This window comes from Manis pentadactyla, chromosome 10 (assembly GCF_030020395.1).
Source record: "Manis pentadactyla isolate mManPen7 chromosome 10, mManPen7.hap1, whole genome shotgun sequence".
Taxonomy (NCBI): domain Eukaryota; kingdom Metazoa; phylum Chordata; class Mammalia; order Pholidota; family Manidae; genus Manis; species Manis pentadactyla.
Window position 1 is genome coordinate 119,775,373 of NC_080028.1, and position 18,649 is coordinate 119,794,021.

The 18,649-nt window shown below is 46.7% G+C and overlaps 2 protein-coding genes across 5 annotated transcripts in view; both read left to right on the top strand.

Moving 5' to 3' along the window:
• Window positions 1–10,783, top strand: part of LOC118928522 (eukaryotic peptide chain release factor GTP-binding subunit ERF3A-like) — an 81,063-nt gene extending 70,280 nt beyond the window's left edge. Inside the window, exon 3 of the mRNA XM_057487573.1 lies at window positions 9,943–10,783. The gene's annotated coding sequence lies outside the window, so the exon portion shown is untranslated. The remainder of the gene's footprint in view (window positions 1–9,942) is intronic.
• A 707-nt stretch (window positions 10,784–11,490) lies between these two features.
• LOC118910342 (eukaryotic peptide chain release factor GTP-binding subunit ERF3A) overlaps window positions 11,491–18,649 on the top strand; it is a 32,501-nt gene continuing 25,342 nt past the window's right edge. For 2 of the 4 annotated variants that reach the window (XM_057487549.1, XM_057487550.1), the window contains exon 1: window positions 11,850–12,285. In XM_057487549.1, coding sequence (XP_057343532.1) covers window positions 11,934–12,285 — 352 coding nt within the window. In that variant the 5' untranslated portion in view covers window positions 11,850–11,933. Of the gene's footprint in view, window positions 11,624–11,849; window positions 12,286–16,580; window positions 16,657–18,649 lie in introns of those variants that run through there. The other 2 variants (XM_057487551.1, XM_057487553.1) reach the window with 2 other exon arrangements.

The window sequence follows — 18,649 nt, forward strand, 5'->3', positions numbered from 1 at the left end:
CGAGAATGGACTAACAGATACCAGTGGGAAAGGGACTGGGAAGGGTGGGTGGGAAGGGAGGGAGAAGGGGAATAAGGGGCATTAGGATCAACATACATGATGTAGGGGGGGTGGGCACGGGGAGGGCAGTATAGCACGCAGAGAAGACAAGTAGTGACTCTATAGCATCTCCCTACGCTGATGGACAGTGACTGTAACGCGGTATGAGGGGGGGACTTGATAATGGGGGGAGTCTAGGAAGCACCGTGTTGCTCATGTAACTGTACACTAATGATACCAAAAAAAGTTAAAAGTTAAAAATCAGAGGAATAGAAAAATGACCCAAAAAAAGGAACTGAAAGAAGAGAACAGTTCTGGCAGCACATCGCGCACCAAGGTGTTTGAAGAGGTGAAAAGGGCACAGAACCCACGTAGGACTTAAGAAAAAAGACTTTCAAAGTCAAGTCCTGCTCGGTCTGGGGAGGGTCAGCGTGTCTTACCGGCGATGAGGCCTCCGAGGGGACCCGAGGAAACGAGTGGGTACTGAAGGGGGAATGCGATCCCGGCGGGCCGAGGGAGCCGGCGGGGCGGGGCTTGCGGGGCGGGCGGGGCTTCCGAGGAAGGCCGGGCGCCGGCTCCTGGCCTCCGGAACGGGGGCGGGCTGCGGGGGGCAGAGCTTGCTCAAAACCCCTCCCATTCGGGAAATCAGCGAGCTCTGTAGGGCGGCGGAGCGGCTAACGCGGCTCTCTCCGCTAAACTGCCTGCCTTCCCTTGAGCGCCTGGGCTAGAGGTGGGCGGGCATTGTGCGCTGGCGGCGCGCGCTCCCAAGTTGCCGGGAGACGGCGCGCGATTGGCAGCTCGGGGCTCGCGGCTCAGGCCCCCCCAGGCCGGGGGCCCCCCGCCAGCCAGCTGCGCCAGCGCGGCCGCCCCGGGCACCAGGTATTCAGCAGGACACCCGTTGGCGAGACAGCGAAAAAGAAAAAGGAAAAGGGAAAGAAAAGCGTTGAAGTCTTTCATAAATGTCAATTGGTATAATGTGAACTTTTTTTTTTCCTTTTTCCTTTTTCATTAAGTTATCATTGATATACACTGCTCTGAAGGTTTCACAAGAAAACTTCAATGTGGGTACTACCTTCACCCATATTATCGAGTCCCCCTATACCCCATTGCCGTCGCTGTCCATCAGCGGAGCACGACGCCACGGAGTCCCTACTTGTCTTCTCTGAGCTACATTGTTTCCCCGTGAGCCCCCACACACCAACCAGGTGCACCAATCATAATACCCCTTCATGAACCCTCTTCTCCCTGCCATACCCCTCCCCTTTGGTAATCGCTAGTCGCTTCTTGGAGTCTGTGAGTCCGCTGCTGTTTTGTTCCTTCACATTTGCTTTGATTTAATACGCCACAAATGAGGGAAGTCATTTGGTACTTGTCTTTCCCCGCCTGGCTTATTTCACTGAGCATAAGACCCTCCAGCTCCATCCATGTTGTTGCAAATGGTAGGATTTGTTTACTTCTTATTGCTAAATAGTGTAACATTTTGTACATGTGCCACCTCTTCTCTATCCATTCATCTACTGATGGCCAACTAGGTTGCTTCCATACCTTGGTTGTTGTAAATAGTGCTGCAATAAAGAGACAGATGGTATTCTCACCTGAAGCAGGTATATTTTAAGTGATTTACCAAGTATTCTGTTAAAGTCATACTGTATTAAAGTTCAGAGCTTTAAGAACTGAAAGAAAGATTTGCAACAACGTGGATGGGGCTAGAGGGTATTATGCTCAGTGAAATATGCCAGGCAGGGAAAGACAAGGATCAAGTGGTTTCACTCATCTGTGGAGCATAAGAACAGAGAAAAAACTGAAGGCACAAAACAGCAGCAGACTCACGAACCCGAGAATGGACTAACAGATACCAGTGGGAAAGGGACTGGGAAGGGTGGGTGGGAAGGGAGGGAGAAGGGGAATAAGGGGCATTAGGATCAACATACATGATGTAGGGGGGGTGGGCACGGGGAGGGCAGTATAGCACGCAGAGAAGACAAGTAGTGACTCTATAGCATCTCCCTACGCTGATGGACAGTGACTGTAACGCGGTATGAGGGGGGGACTTGATAATGGGGGGAGTCTAGGAAGCACCGTGTTGCTCATGTAACTGTACACTAATGATACCAAAAAAAGTTAAAAGTTAAAAATCAGAGGAATAGAAAAATGACCCAAAAAAAGGAACTGAAAGAAGAGAACAGTTCTGGCAGCACATCGCGCACCAAGGTGTTTGAAGAGGTGAAAAGGGCACAGAACCCACGTAGGACTTAAGAAAAAAGACTTTCAAAGTCAAGTCCTGCTCGGTCTGGGGAGGGTCAGCGTGTCTTACCGGCGATGAGGCCTCCGAGGGGACCCGAGGAAACGAGTGGGTACTGAAGGGGGAATGCGATCCCGGCGGGCCGAGGGAGCCGGCGGGGCGGGGCTTGCGGGGCGGGCGGGGCTTCCGAGGAAGGCCGGGCGCCGGCTCCTGGCCTCCGGAACGGGGGCGGGCTGCGGGGGGCAGAGCTTGCTCAAAACCCCTCCCATTCGGGAAATCAGCGAGCTCTGTAGGGCGGCGGAGCGGCTAACGCGGCTCTCTCCGCTAAACTGCCTGCCTTCCCTTGAGCGCCTGGGCTAGAGGTGGGCGGGCATTGTGCGCTGGCGGCGCGCGCTCCCAAGTTGCCGGGAGACGGCGCGCGATTGGCAGCTCGGGGCTCGCGGCTCAGGCCCCCCCAGGCCGGGGGCCCCCCGCCAGCCAGCTGCGCCAGCGCGGCCGCCCCGGGCACCAGGTATTCAGCAGGACACCCGTTGGCGAGACAGCGAAAAAGAAAAAGGAAAAGGGAAAGAAAAGCGTTGAAGTCTTTCATAAATGTCAATTGGTATAATGTGAACTTTTTTTTTTCCTTTTTCCTTTTTCATTAAGTTATCATTGATATACACTGCTCTGAAGGTTTCACAAGAAAACTTCAATGTGGGTACTACCTTCACCCATATTATCGAGTCCCCCTATACCCCATTGCCGTCGCTGTCCATCAGCGGAGCACGACGCCACGGAGTCCCTACTTGTCTTCTCTGAGCTACATTGTTTCCCCGTGAGCCCCCACACACCAACCAGGTGCACCAATCATAATACCCCTTCATGAACCCTCTTCTCCCTGCCATACCCCTCCCCTTTGGTAATCGCTAGTCGCTTCTTGGAGTCTGTGAGTCCGCTGCTGTTTTGTTCCTTCACATTTGCTTTGATTTAATACGCCACAAATGAGGGAAGTCATTTGGTACTTGTCTTTCCCCGCCTGGCTTATTTCACTGAGCATAAGACCCTCCAGCTCCATCCATGTTGTTGCAAATGGTAGGATTTGTTTACTTCTTATTGCTAAATAGTGTAACATTTTGTACATGTGCCACCTCTTCTCTATCCATTCATCTACTGATGGCCAACTAGGTTGCTTCCATACCTTGGTTGTTGTAAATAGTGCTGCAATAAAGAGACAGATGGTATTCTCACCTGAAGCAGGTATATTTTAAGTGATTTACCAAGTATTCTGTTAAAGTCATACTGTATTAAAGTTCAGAGCTTTAAGAACTGAAAGAAAGATTTGCAACAACGTGGATGGGGCTAGAGGGTATTATGCTCAGTGAAATATGCCAGGCAGGGAAAGACAAGGATCAAGTGGTTTCACTCATCTGTGGAGCATAAGAACAGAGAAAAAACTGAAGGCACAAAACAGCAGCAGACTCACGAACCCGAGAATGGACTAACAGATACCAGTGGGAAAGGGACTGGGAAGGGTGGGTGGGAAGGGAGGGAGAAGGGGAATAAGGGGCATTAGGATCAACATACATGATGTAGGGGGGGTGGGCACGGGGAGGGCAGTATAGCACGCAGAGAAGACAAGTAGTGACTCTATAGCATCTCCCTACGCTGATGGACAGTGACTGTAACGCGGTATGAGGGGGGGACTTGATAATGGGGGGAGTCTAGGAAGCACCGTGTTGCTCATGTAACTGTACACTAATGATACCAAAAAAAGTTAAAAGTTAAAAATCAGAGGAATAGAAAAATGACCCAAAAAAAGGAACTGAAAGAAGAGAACAGTTCTGGCAGCACATCGCGCACCAAGGTGTTTGAAGAGGTGAAAAGGGCACAGAACCCACGTAGGACTTAAGAAAAAAGACTTTCAAAGTCAAGTCCTGCTCGGTCTGGGGAGGGTCAGCGTGTCTTACCGGCGATGAGGCCTCCGAGGGGACCCGAGGAAACGAGTGGGTACTGAAGGGGGAATGCGATCCCGGCGGGCCGAGGGAGCCGGCGGGGCGGGGCTTGCGGGGCGGGCGGGGCTTCCGAGGAAGGCCGGGCGCCGGCTCCTGGCCTCCGGAACGGGGGCGGGCTGCGGGGGGCAGAGCTTGCTCAAAACCCCTCCCATTCGGGAAATCAGCGAGCTCTGTAGGGCGGCGGAGCGGCTAACGCGGCTCTCTCCGCTAAACTGCCTGCCTTCCCTTGAGCGCCTGGGCTAGAGGTGGGCGGGCATTGTGCGCTGGCGGCGCGCGCTCCCAAGTTGCCGGGAGACGGCGCGCGATTGGCAGCTCGGGGCTCGCGGCTCAGGCCCCCCCAGGCCGGGGGCCCCCCGCCAGCCAGCTGGGCCAGCGCGGCCGCCCCGGGCACCAGGTATTCAGCAGGACACCCGCTGGCGAGACAGCGATAAAGAAAAAGGAAAAGGAAAAGGAAAGCACTGAAGTCTTTCATAATATTAAATTGGTATAATGTGAAGTTTCTTTTTCTTTTTTTCTTTTTTATTTCTGAAGGTTTCACAAGAGAAACAATGTGGGTTCTATATTCACCCATAGTATCGAGTCCCCCCCATACCCCATTGCCGTCGCTGTCCGTCACCGTAGCACGATGCCACGGAGTCCCTACTTGTCTTCTCTGCGCTACATTGTTTCCCCGTGTCCCCACAGACGCCATGTGCACCAATCCGAATTCCCCTGAATTCCCTGCTCCCTCCCACAACCTCCCCTTTGGTAACCGCTAGTCGCTTTCTGCAGTCTGTGAGTCGGGTGCTGTTTTGTTCCTTCAGATTTGCTTTGTATTCATACTCCACAAATGAGGGAAATCATTTGGTTCTTGTCTTTCTCCGCCTGGCTTATTTCCCTGAGCATAATACCCTCTAGCTCCATCCTTGTTGTTGCAAATGGCAGGATTTGTTTCCTTCTTATGGCTGAATAGCGTAACATATTGTACATGTGCCACCTCTTCTCTATCCATTCATGTACTGATGGACACTTAGGTTGCTTCCATATTTTGGCTGTTGTGAATAGTGCTGCAGTAAATATAGGGCTGCATATGTCTTTTTGAACCTTTGATCTTGTTTTCTTTCGGTAAATTCATAGGAGACGAATTCCGGCGTCAAATGGTAGTTCTAAGTTTTTTGAGGAACCTCCATACTGCTTTCCACAATGGTTGAACTAGTTTACATTCCCAGTAGCAGTGTAGGAGGGTTCCCCTTTCTCCACATCCTTGCCAGCATGTGTTGCTGTTTGTCTTTTGGATGGTGGCAGTCCTTACTGGTGTGAAGTGGTATCTCATTGTGGTTTTAATTTGCATTTCTCTGATGGCTTTTGATGTGGAGCATCTTTTCATGGGCCTGTTGGCTATCTGTTTTTCTTCTTTGGAGAAGTGTCTGTTCAGACCCTCTGCTCATTTTTTAATTGGATTATTTGCTCTTTGTTTGTTGAGGTGCATGAGCTCCTTATGTATTTTGGATGTCAACCCCTTGTTGGATATGTCATTTATGAATATATTCTCCCATAGTGTAGGATGCCTTTTTGTTCTATTGATGGTGTCCTTTGCTGTACAGAGGCTTTTCAGCTTGATACAGTTCCATTTGTTCATTTTTGCTTTTCTTTTCCCTGCCCACGGAGATATGTTCATGAAGAAATTGTTCATGTTTATGTCCAAGAGGTTTTGCCTGTTTTTTTTTCTAAGAGTTTTATGGTTTCATGACTTACATTCAGGTCTTTGATCCATTTCAAGTTTACTTTTATGAGTGGGGTTGGACAGTGATCCAGTTTCATTCCCTTACATGTTGCTGTCCAGTTTTGCCAATACCATCTTGCTCTCTTCTTTTGTGGTTTGATGAGTTTCTTTAGTTGTACGCTTATATTCCTTTCTCTTTCTCTTTTGTGTCTTTACTATAGTTTTTTGCTTCGTGGTTACCATGAGGCTTACATGTAACAACTTACCTCTATAACCACCTATCTTAAGTTGATAACAACTCGAGTTTGGTCCCATTCTAAAACATTTTTACTCTCCTTCCCCCAACATTTTATATTTTTCATGTCATAGTTTACGCCTTTGTATCTTGTGTAGCCTTTAACTAATTATTGTGATAATTATTTTTATTACTTTTGTCTTTTAACCTTCATAGTAACTTTATAAGTAATTAATCCACTACCTCTACTGTATATTTACTTTTCCAGTGAAATGTATTTTTCATATGCATCCTTGTTAGTAATTATTGCCCGTTCTTTTCAGTTTAAAGAGAACCCTTTAGTATTTCTTATAAGGCAGTTTAGCATGATAAACTCTGTTAGGTTTTGCTTGTCTGGAAAAAAATCTTTCTCTCCTTCAATTCTGAGTGATAACTTTATTGAGTAGAATATCCTTGCTTGAAATTTTTTTTCTTTCAGCACTTTGAATATATCATGTCACTTCCACCTGGCCTACAAAATCACACTGAAAAATATTGATAGTCTTTGGAGGGTTCCCTTGTATATAAACATTTGCTCTTCTCCTGATGTTTTTAATATTCTCCTCTTGTCTTTAAATTTTGACATTTTAATTAATGTGTCCTGGTGTGGATCTCTTTAAGTTCACCTTTTTTGGAACTCTTTTGGATTCCTGGATCTTAAGGTCTGTTTCCTCCACCATGTTAGGGAAGCTTTCAACCATTATTTCATCAAATAAGATTTCTGCCCCTTTCTCTGTCTTTCTCCTTCTAGGAGCCCTATAATGCAAATATTAGTCTGTTTGATGTTATCCTATATGTCCCTGAAGCTATCTTCCCTTTTTTCATTCTTCTGCTCTGACTGAATTCCACTGTTGTGACTTGCTTTTCATCAAGGAAATGTTAACAGAAGGGACATGTGCCTCTTGAAGGCAGAGGCTGGTGCCTAGCTGAAAACATTCTCTTTCCCTCTGCTCTGCTGAATGGCAGTGTCCCAGATGGTTATGGCTCTGTGGGCCTGGGTTGCAATGGGAGAATGATCGGAGCATAGCCCCAGGTGACCAAGGAGTGACACTGTTACAGGCTGAATGTTTGTGTCCCCTCAAAATGCATTGTGATGATATTTGGAGGTGTGGCCTTTGGGATGTGATTAAGTTTATACACGTTCATGAAGGATTTGTGAGCTTATAAGAAAAGACACCAGAGAACTTATTCTCTTAAATGCTACCATGCCATGGGAAGGACACATTGAAAAGTTGGCCACTGAAAGCTAAGAAGAGAGCCCTCAGCAGCCACCAAATCTGCTGGCCCCTTGACCTTGGACTTCCTAGCCTCCAAAACTGTCAGAAATAAGTTTCTGTTGTTTAAACCACTCAGCCTCGGATATTTTGTTCTAGCAGCCTGAGCAGCCTACGACCACCAAACTGCATGAATGGAATTTGGGTGGTGTTTGTTACTGCACCATGACCTCATCTATCTTGACCAATATAGCGTCCAAAACCATGGGTTAATCACTGTACATACTGCCTCTTCACTGCCACCAGAAACTTCTTTATGAGATTTAATATTACTGAACAAGCCCTTTATAGTGTATTTCAGTCCAAAATGACAGAAACCTAAAAGAACACAAAATTAACAACACAGAGGAAGAGCAAACACCAAGCCAGGTACATTGGCTCTTTAGCTCACCCATAAGCTTCAGACAGTTTTGTTTCTTCTTTCACTTAAACCAGAGCGTGGGGAAGTTGGCCTTGGGCTAAAGGTGATAAAAACAGCTCAGAGCCAGAATGTAAAGAAGTACAAAGCTAGGAAACCTGTTTTGAGTGAGTCCTGCAATGGCAGATTCCAAGGCAAAGATGTTCTTCCTCTTTTCTCTAACTCTCACTTAGATTTCTGAATGTCCCTCAGAAGCCTTGTTTGCTTGTAGGCATGAAAAGGCTAATTTGACTGGAGCGAGGTCTCGGGGTCCTCTGCTAGTTTCCCATGAAGATTCCCTTTAAAAATCAGCTCCTCTGAACTCCTGCTTTCTCTCAGTGAAGTCGGGGTTCTTGTTTGCAAAGTCGAAGAATGAACTTAGCTAACACCCAAGGTAGGAGAGCCAGGGAGAGGCTTTTATGGAGAAATAAAGTGAAAGGAAAGAGCTGCTGCCTCACACCAGGAGGGGACAAGAGAGCCCAGGGTGGTGCGTTGTCTAGGGGATTTATAGTTCCTTGAGGATTTTCAGGAATGTGGGTAAAGAGCTAGGGGTGCAGACTTGTACCATGTGCCCTGCCACCAAGGTGGGCTGGGTTGTTGTCTGTTTGCTAGGGCTGTTTACAGTGAAGTCACGGGTTATGCTGAGGTACCCTTGCGGAACACTCAGACATTCCAGGCCAAGTTGCTCCTAGCCTTTTGACCTTTAACCGATCTCACTGAAGATATCTATATTCCTAGTCTGGTATCCTTTATATTGTTACATTGCCTTGACTGTAAATATCCTGCCTTACTTTTTCCAGAGGATCTCACCCTACTCTGACTACACCCAAGGCCCCTGTCTTATCAGCACTGTCCGAAGTGTCACAGTCTCTCAGGTGTTAAGAGTTTTTCAAAGTGGCTTCACTCTGATTTCCAGGGTGTCCTGATTATTTGCAATTTTAAGGTTCACCGTGTCTTTTCAGGGAAGTTTGATTTCTTCCTTTCAAATCATTGACTGCCACCGACAATCGCAAGACACAAAGCATGCAGACAGTGGTATCTGTATCATTAGATGATTTGAGAGGCAGAAAAATATCCTCCCATTCAATAAATATTAGTCACATGCCCACTCCATACTAGGCGCTATGCCAGGCATCAAGCCATAACAGTGAATTCATTTTATATGTGGTTCTTACCCTAGTGCAGTTTTCCATCAGGTAGGGGAAACAGAAAAAAAATGTAATAAATTAAGTACATTTAATTGTGGCAGTGCTATTAAGGAAAAGGCATGGTGCTAATATACAGAATGAAAGAGGTGAGTGTGGGTTTGGGGGAAAAGCGTCTGATGTTAGTTTGGGGTATTCCAAGAAGCACTCACCAAGGACGATGTGAGGTAATGCAAATAATGAGTATCGTGGGCTGAGTTGTTCCCCACCCCACCCGAAATTAATATATTCAAGTCCTAATTCCAGACCCCATAGCTCAGATTGTGACAGTATTTGGAGATGAGGTCATTCAAAAGGTGGTTCAGTTAAAATGAGGGCATTAGGGTGTGCCTAATCCAACCTGAATGCTGTCCATATAAGATGCCATGTAAGGGATGGGCATGCCCAGAGGAAAGGCCCAATGAGGAGGCAGTGAGAAGACAGCCATCTGCTAGCCAAGGAGAGAGGCCTCAGGAGACCCAAACCTGGGACCCCTTCGGCTTGGGCTTGCAGCCTACAGAACTGTGAGAAACAAATGTCAGTTGTCTAGGCCCCATGGTCTATGGTCTTTGATTACGGCAGCCCTAGAACACTAATGCAGTGAGTTACCTCAGCAGCTACTGAGGCAGGATGAGCTGGGGAGGGACAAAGCAGGTGCTGCCTGTTCCCCATGCAGCACTTGTTCAGGTGGGCTGTATAACTGATGGAACAGTGTCCCCCAGAATTCTTGTCCACCTGGAAATAGGGTCCTTGCAAATGTAAATAGTGGATGATCTCAGTCTAAAAACAATCCTGTATTTAGAGCGGGCCTTAAGTTTAATGACTGGTGTCTTCCTAAGAGAAAGAAGAGGACAATGTAGACAGGTACACAGAGAAGAGGCCACATCAAGATAGAGGCAGAGATTGGAGGGATGCAGCCACAAGCTGAGGAATGTCTGGGACCACCAGAAGCCGGAAGAGGCAAGGAAGATTTCTCCCCTAGAGCCTTCAGAGGGGGTACAGCCCCTTGATTTAAGACTGAAGACCTCCAGAACAATGGGAGAGTAAGTTCCTGTTGTTTTAAGCAACTCCATCTGTGGCAGTTTGTTACAGCCGCCACAGGAAACTAATAGAGGGGAAGATGTGCCTCTGAACGGCCCATAGAACCATGAGGAAAGAAAGATAGGGACTCTGCCCAGCTTCCTCCTATGTGCTGTTTCCCTCTAGGAGACCGCGGCCCTGAATCCGTTTGCCTCCTGCTGCCACTTTGGCAACTATGTGTGATAGTGGGGTTTCATCCAGGTCTGAAAATTATAAGGGGAGCCAGACCCAGATCCAGGTAGGGGGAGTGTCTGAAGGCCCAGGACAAGGGCACTGAGGTCATCTGAGCAGGAGATACTATGTGTCCAGTACAGATACCTGACTCTTGTGGCTGTGGTGAGAATTAAATAAAAGAATATGTGCAATGGGTAAACGCACAATGCGGTCTGTCCGTACAATGGAATACTGTTTAACCTTAAGAAGGAAGGAAATTCTGATAACATGCTTCAGTGTGTCTTGTAGATCAATCTTGAGGATATTATGCTAAGTGAAAGAAGCCAGTCCCAAAAAGATAAATACTGTATGATTCTTGTTGTATGAGGTTCCTAAAGTAATCAAATTCATAGAGTCAGAAAGTAGAATGGTGGTTGCCAGAGGCTGGCAGGAGGGAAGATTGGGGAGTGAGGGTTTAATGGGCATAGAGTTTCATTTTGGAAAGATGGAGAATTCAGAGATGGATGGTGGTGATGACTGCTCAACAACGTGAATATACTGAATACCACTCAATTGTACATTTAAAAATGGCTAAGATGTCTTCAACGAACTGGAACAAATAGTTCAAAAATTCATATGGAAACACCAAAGACCCCGAATAGCCAAAGCAATCCTGAGAAGGAAGAATAAAGTGGGGGGGGATCTCGCTCCCCAACTTCAAGCTCTACTACAAAGCCACAGTAATCAAGACAGTTTGGTAATGGCACAAAAACAGAGCCACAGACCAGTGGAATAGAATAGAGACTCCAGACATTAACCCAAACATATATGGTCAATTAATATATGATGAATGAGCCACGGACATACAATGGGGAAATGACAGTCTCTTCAACAGATGTCCAGGGGTTGAAAGCTTTATCCCCCCGTAGAACTGCTGTCGGTTTTCCCTCATCCTGTGCCTCACAGGACAGAGTGGACCGCCCCCGAGGGCTGAAAGGCTCTGAATCGGAGGCCCAGCACGGAGTCACGCCAAGATTCACCCCTGCCGCTGCCCCACCCGGTGACAGGTGGAGCCGCTAGGGCGACCAGGTCCCCGCCTCTTCGCGCTGCCTGCCGGGAGCCGGAGCCTCTTCCGGTTGTTCCGGGCCACGGAACTCCGACTCCCATCGGACCCCGGGAAACCGCAGCGGGGACGCGCGGGCGCTGTCGGAACTCGTAGTTCCGTCTTTGGCCGTGCTTCATAGCCGGAAGCGGGGACGAACGGGGCTGAGAACTACCGAGGCGAAGGTACGGGAGGCGGCGAGGGGTCAATCTGCGCGGTCGTGGGGTGGCCGGTGAGGCAGTCAGAGGTGCCTGGGTTGGGTGGAAGGACATCGGCTCGCACACACGAGGAGGGTTGAGCCGCCGCCGCCGCCGTTGTCGCGAGTGCGAAGTAGGGACTGGAGCTGCTGCCGCGGTGACGCCGGGGACTCTGTCGCTAGCCCCCAGCCCTTCTGCCTCCCACTTCCCCGGGTCAGCGCGGCCTGCTCCTCCCCGGCCCGTCGCCCCCGCCTCCATTTCCCGCCCTCTCTTCACCACACACACGGCCCCCCCGATCATGGATCCGGGCAGTGGCGGCGGCGGCGGCGGGGGCAGCAGCGGCGGGAGCAGCAGCGACTCAGCGCCCGACTGCTGGGACCAGGCGGACATGGAAGCCCCTGGGTCGGGCCCGTGCGGCGGCGCCGGCGGCCTCTTGGCGGCAGCAGCCGCCGAGGCCCAGCGTGAGCACCTCAGCGCGGCCTTCAGCCGGCAGCTCAACGTCAATGCCAAACCCTTCGTGCCCAACGTCCACGCCGCCGAGTTCGTGCCGTCCTTCCTGCGTGGCCCGGCCCAGCCTTCGCCACCCCCGGCTGGCGCCGGCGCCGGCGCCCACCACCACGGAGCCGGCAGTGGCGCGGGAGGCCCTTCGGGTAAAGGGGCCGGGACGCGGGAGCAGCCGAGCGGGAGGCCGGAGCCCACCTTGGTGGGGTGGGTGGACGGGTCTGCGGTTCGCCTCGCAGGGCGGGGGACGCGCGGCCTTGGGGCCCGGCGGCACGTGGGGCGCTGACAGCGGCGCCGGGCGCGGGCAGCCCTGGGTGGGGCGGACCGGGCGCGGCGGAGGGCCTGGAGGAGCCGTAGCCGGGTGTCGGTGATACGTGAGGAATCTGGGGCTCGTCCCTTCCTCGGGGGCCGCAGCTACCCACTAGAACTGAGAACCGTATGGGACGGAGAGGGGCCCGCGGCCATCAGTGCCACGAGGCCCAGTCGTGGGACAGATGGAACCAGGAGGTGGGTGGGCGTTGAGCGAGCCAGACCCGAGGAGCTGGGAGGACGAGCGCCCGAGTTTTCCCTTCACCTTATGCCTAGGCGAGAGAGCGTCTCTTGCTCCAATTTCTATTATTGAAACTGTAATTAACGTTTTGGGTATCTGGCACCGAAGTGTCCTGAAGGAATCCCAAGATGCATTGCAGTCTTGTGATCCGGCAGAAACTGTTGGCCATCACTTCAGAGAGCTTTTAGTTTTGTAAAGCATTGTGTAAGCTTGTAAAGTGAACAGTGTCAAAAGTAAGTGTTCCTCCCCTAATGTGTATAGGAAACTACATTGATTTATGTTCTCTTTTTCTTAAGTGGGACTTGTCTTCTTAGTGACACGTTTAGAATTTTAATTTCGTCAAAATCGGATACCTTATTCAGGCTGCGTGATATTGTAAGTCACTCTTTATGTTCACGTGTCAGTAATTAGCCTGTTCAGATACTTGGTATTATAGCTTAATAGTTGTCACGTGCCGTTCTGACCATAGCTAGTAGACTGTTTTGTGTGTTTTCAAGTCAGGCTTGGTCTTTAAAAAGCTTTCTGTATTTCGGGGCTGCTTAAGTGATAGGATGACATGCTTTTGGGTACTCATCTTGTGGGAATGTCCAATGAGTGAAGTTAACTATTCTCCCCTGTATAAAAAAGTGCTTATTTTACGAACTGTCAATATTGGCTTAAAGAGAGAAAGGAATGTACCTTGGTGAGCCAGGGTATTGGAGAACCAGATCACAGATGTTCTTGGCAATTTGTGAGAATAGATTGTTGATTTCTCTTTGAAGTTCCACGTTGTATTTCCTAGATAAATGGACATCATAAAAGTCTCTGGGAGTTTAGCTTCTTCAGAAACTTGCTACAGTTTCTGTATTAGAGGCAGAGAGCTTGGAGAAGTACTTCTCTGAAGTAAGTACATATATGAGCACAGTTGAATTTGGTTGTTTGATTTTCTTGATGTTTTGCCTTTGAATAAGGAAACTTAGTTTTTATTTCTTTGCTTATATCAAGCAGTTTGACCTACTTAAATGAAGTTCACTTACCAGCCCCTAAAAGTGCCCGGTTCCCCATACCTTATCATGCAGATTCCTTTTATCCAGCCATTTTCTTGTTTCTTTTTTGGCCGTCCCTCCTCACTCTGGAGCCACCAGCACCACTGTGGCTAGACTTGGAACTCCATTTCCAGCTTGTCCACCCATCAGCCAGTGAGTCAGGAAGGGACAGCCATCCTCAGAGCAGTGATCTGGAGTAGACATTGTTGGGTGACTAGGCTTTACCTGTTAGGTAGAAGAGCTGTCTTTCCTCTTACTGGCATGTGCCAACTTGCTGGTTTATTCTTAATCCTTTTCTCTGTGACACTGTTAGAAGTGGAGATGTAAAAATATGTAAGGAAGCGGTTATAAGAAAAGTACTTTCTTTGTTACTTGGTGGTCAGTTTTTTTACTGACTTTGTCAACTGCTTCTACAAAATGCCAGTTCATATTTTTAAAAGTGTCCTCCTTAGGCTTGTCTATTGGAAAAGAATGGTTTATAAATTGAGGTCCAGAGAGATGTGGGACTGTTGGATTGCATGTTTGAACCCATACAGGTCCATAAAGTACCACCATCATAGCAGAGAACTATGCCTGGAAGAAGCAGAGAAAAAAATGGAAACTTGCCCTTAGAAATCGACAAAGGGGGAGCCATAAAAGTTGCAAGTTTTTTTATAGTGAGGAAAGAAACAGAAAGGGAGCATGTTTTCTTTGGTTGTTAAGCCCTTGTTGAGATTTGTTGTGGGTCCCTGTTTTTAAACTAGATAGGAGGAAGAGCTCTTGAAGGAGGAAGTCTAGAGGTAGAACACTGAATGACTTCCTAACTGTTCCTGTCTAGGATGAATATCTGTCATTTCTCCTGAAAACAGGCTAGTTGGGTTTTTCTGGTTGTTCCTTGAGCAACCAGTTGCCATAAATGTTTTTGCACAGTGTCAGAAGACTGCTGGATGGTTATGCCTGTTTCCAGCCATCCCAAGTCAAAACTTGGGATTCAGTGTTGATCTTAGCTCTCAGAAAAAGTAATACAGGTTTCCAACGGAATGATGAAGTAGAATACAAATTAAGTGTAACCAAGTGTAATTCATTTAAGTTCAGTTCACTACAGATGCAAGTAAATTGACTACGTGATGCTCTTTAAAGTAGAAGTCCTGAAATGACTGAAAATGTGGAAGACAAGGGTTGTGTGTAAGAGAACAAACATTTTCTATGCTAGAATGTACTTACTTTACTTATTTTGAGTTTCAATTTGCACACAGTTCATTATTTTTTATTGTTGAATGAGAAGTAAGTTTAGCGATTTAATTCAGGATCAGTTGGTGTCTTAGTCCATTTGGGCTGCTGTGTAGTACAGTACCACAGACTGGGTAGCTTGTAAACAACAAAATTTATCCCTCACAGCTCAGGAGGCTGGAAGACCGCGATCAGGGTGCCAGCCTGGTCAGATGAGGGTCTCCTTCCCTCTCTCAGATCAGATTGCTGGCTTCTTGTTCTCACGTGGTGGAAGGGGCAGGGGAGCTCCCTGGGGCCTCTTTTATAAAGGAGCTGTTTGTAAAATGCATTCTTGAGGGCTCTGCCATTATGACTTATGCCCTCCAAAAAAACCCCACCTAAGTCCTATACGTGAGGCATTAGAATTTCAGCATATGAATTTTGGGGGGGGGACACAAACATTTCAGAGCATAGCACTTGGACTTGTAGAGCATCCAGGCTTCTGTATTAATGGTGTGGTGTCCTTTCCACCATCGCACCCTTAGCATCTCTCAGAACTCTGCCAGTAAAAAATGAATATAGAATAAAACCAGCAGTCCTCAGAGGAGGAACTATCTCCAAAACATAGCGCATTGTATTATGGAACCTGAATTTTAAAGAGAAATGTTCTGTTTCATAGTACTTGGTTTTTGATGGGTGCCTTAATGGGGAAGGAATGTTCTTTTTTTTAGTGACAGAGACATAATTCACATATCACAGAATTCACTGTAGTGGTTTTTAGTATATTCACAAAGTTAATGCAACCGTCACTTCTACGTGGTGGGTGCTTGTTAATCACTGAGTAGTCTCAAAAGTGACCTCTTCAGGGTCACCAGAGTAGAGTGCAGAATCTTACGTAATTGTTTTGTTCAGAAGGCCTCTTAGGCTTTATTATGATTTTAAGTGATACCTATTGACTGAGAGATAAGTTTAGACAGAAGATAGATGAGGTTCTTGACTGGATTTTCCTTTTCCCATGAGACTGAAAATCCCTGCAGTAACAAAGTCTTCAGTGGGACAGTAAGTAAAGTAGGCAGAGAAGGTGAGGGGAAAATACTGTTCCAGGAGTGTTATTTCTTTTCCTACCTCGTTTTCTAGCTAGTTATTTCTTATCTTGACTTAACCAATTATTAGATTTGGGCTCTTATTTCGTGATTTTACATGCTTGCAATGGCTCCAGCGTGAGGATTTAGGGAGTAAGTGAAGGCATTACATGAACCAGTGCTTTCCTTGTGAGCAGCTATTTGAACTGGTAAGAAATTTTGCTTGAGAATAGACCCTCTTTGGAGCAGCTTTTATTTACTGCAGGTTTTGTACATGGCTTTCTTCTGTCCCTTGTTTTTCACATTCTCTGGAATTGTACTGCAAGAAAAGATAGCAATTAAAATTTCTCAGGGCGAGTTAGGGAAGTAGAGTAGATGACAAATTTTAAGCCTTGTTTTGTTTTTGTTTGCTGGGGAGGAAATGTCTTAGAGTGTTAAAATATTACTGTTTTTCTAGTCGAAGAGAAAGGAATGAAAAGGATTCAATAGCCTTTTGTGGTGAGTTAGCAGTATTAGAATGGAAGTTTATGAGATGTAAGTCTGGTTTCTGCTCAGAATGATGTATAGCAATTAATGAACAAACATTCACGTGTTTACAGAACTCAGGATACTGTGCTGGGCACTTGAAGTGACACCACAAGATGAATTAATCGTGGTCCTGGAGTCTAGAAAGAGGTCAGACCCCCAATTTACTCTAATGGAAGACATAACATGGTTGAGAGGGTTTCAAAGCTGAGCAGAGGAGTTGTTCATAGGTGCCCTTGTGTAAATCATTTCAATCTTGTTATACTAATCGTAAGCCTAGAGATACATTTTCTGGTACCTGCTCTTTGTTAATACCATAAGTGTTTTTTAAGTTCAGATATAATTCACATAAAATTTACGTTTCTTGTGTTTTGGTATTTTATTTCAGCTTGCTAGGAATTTGCTAGAGTAGAGCATCAGTTACCTTTTTACGCAGCTTGTGAGTTACTGCCATTACGGCTGGTGTATCTATTGGGCATGTTAATTTAGAATTTCATCATTATATTCACAGTTCTTAAATTAACTGGGAAGCAAGAATATGGCCACTAATTGGAAGTTCTTGATTATTCTGACATCCTAAGGACGCTTAAAAAGCTGTCATTTGTTGATTCATACCAAAGCTTCTTAAAAGTGGTGTCCTTGTTTTCAGTAGATTTTAACAAAGCAGGCTACACTGTAGGTGTATTTTTTTCCTAAGTGACTTTGTTTTAGGATATATAGTTGTCACAGTACTCCAAGTTGAGCCAGTTCCCCATCATAATTCTGCTTACTAGGTGAGAGAAACAGTAAGGATTTCTTGAGCATCTTTCACCAGCCTAACCTAAGAGTGGTTACACCCAATCCAAACCACATTCCAAACAGGTAATTGTAAGCCACTGACCTTGAACAAAGCAGAAAGTGCATGCCTTAGAATGCTGTTGGGGCAATTTCTGGGTTGACCGTTTCTGTAGAACCACAGTGGGCCACTGCACTACTCAGTGGTGTGTCCAGCTCCTTTGGATGGTTGGTTTTGGTTGCAAGGTAAGTGTATCTCTGTTCCCTTTGTACCTTAATGGGGCTGTCTGTAGAGTATTTTAAGTTCACCTACAGTATTTTTGAGGTAAATGGGGTATAAATTATAAATAAACCTATGTTTTAGGGTTGTTTGAAAAACATAGTGGATCTTAGTAACTCTACAGAAAGCCCACTCAGGTGGATGTGTGTCATTGCTTTTAGTGAATGAATAGTTCATAGAATGTTAGGGCTGGAAGTGACCCTGGCAGTAGTACAGTCTTGTCAGAGAAAGAAACTGAAGCCTACAGATACTCAGAGACTCCGATTCAGCAACAGTGGAGTCTGGAATCTGTTAGCCAACTGCTAGCTTAGTGCCCTTTCCATTACACCGTGCTGTTGACCGGGGAGAAGGGCATCCCTGGGGCTAACATCTTTACCAAAAAGCAGCATGCATTTCCTTAGAGAGGCCCTAGAATTTGCCTTTCTTGTGTTTATTCTTCAAAAGTTTTGTTAATATGGGGCTTTGAAAAGCTTGTGATAATAAACTTATTGAGCAGTTACTTGCTTCATATGCTTTTATCTTCACAACAATCTCGAGGTTATGTTGAGTTATTTTATAGATAAGAAAATTAAGGCTCTGCATGTATAATGTGGAGGGGGGCATAGGGAGGGCTGTGCAACACAGAGAAGACAAGTAGTGATTCTACAGCATCTTACTACGCTGATCAACAGTGACTGTAATGGGGTATGTGTGGGGAACTTGGTGATGGGGGCAGTCTAGTAAACATAATGTTCTTCATGTAATTGTAGATAAAAGATAACAATGAATTTTTTAAAAAATTATTTTAAAAATGAAATAAATAAATATTTAAAAAGAAAAAAAAATTAAGGCTCAGAAAAGCTAAATAAATGAGGTGACATCTCTGAGTAAGTAGAGGAGCCAGGGTTAGACTCTACGTCTGATTTCAAAGCTTATTCTAGTTATAGTAAGTCAGCTAGTCTTCTCCCTGTGATTTGCTATGAAAAGGTCTTTTTGGCTGAGACACTTTTTCAGAAACCACGTCTGTGAGATTGTGGCCTATGGCACCGCCTCCCTGTTCTGTCTCAGTAGTAGCAGGGTGACATTGTGATAAGTAGGCAATGCCCTACT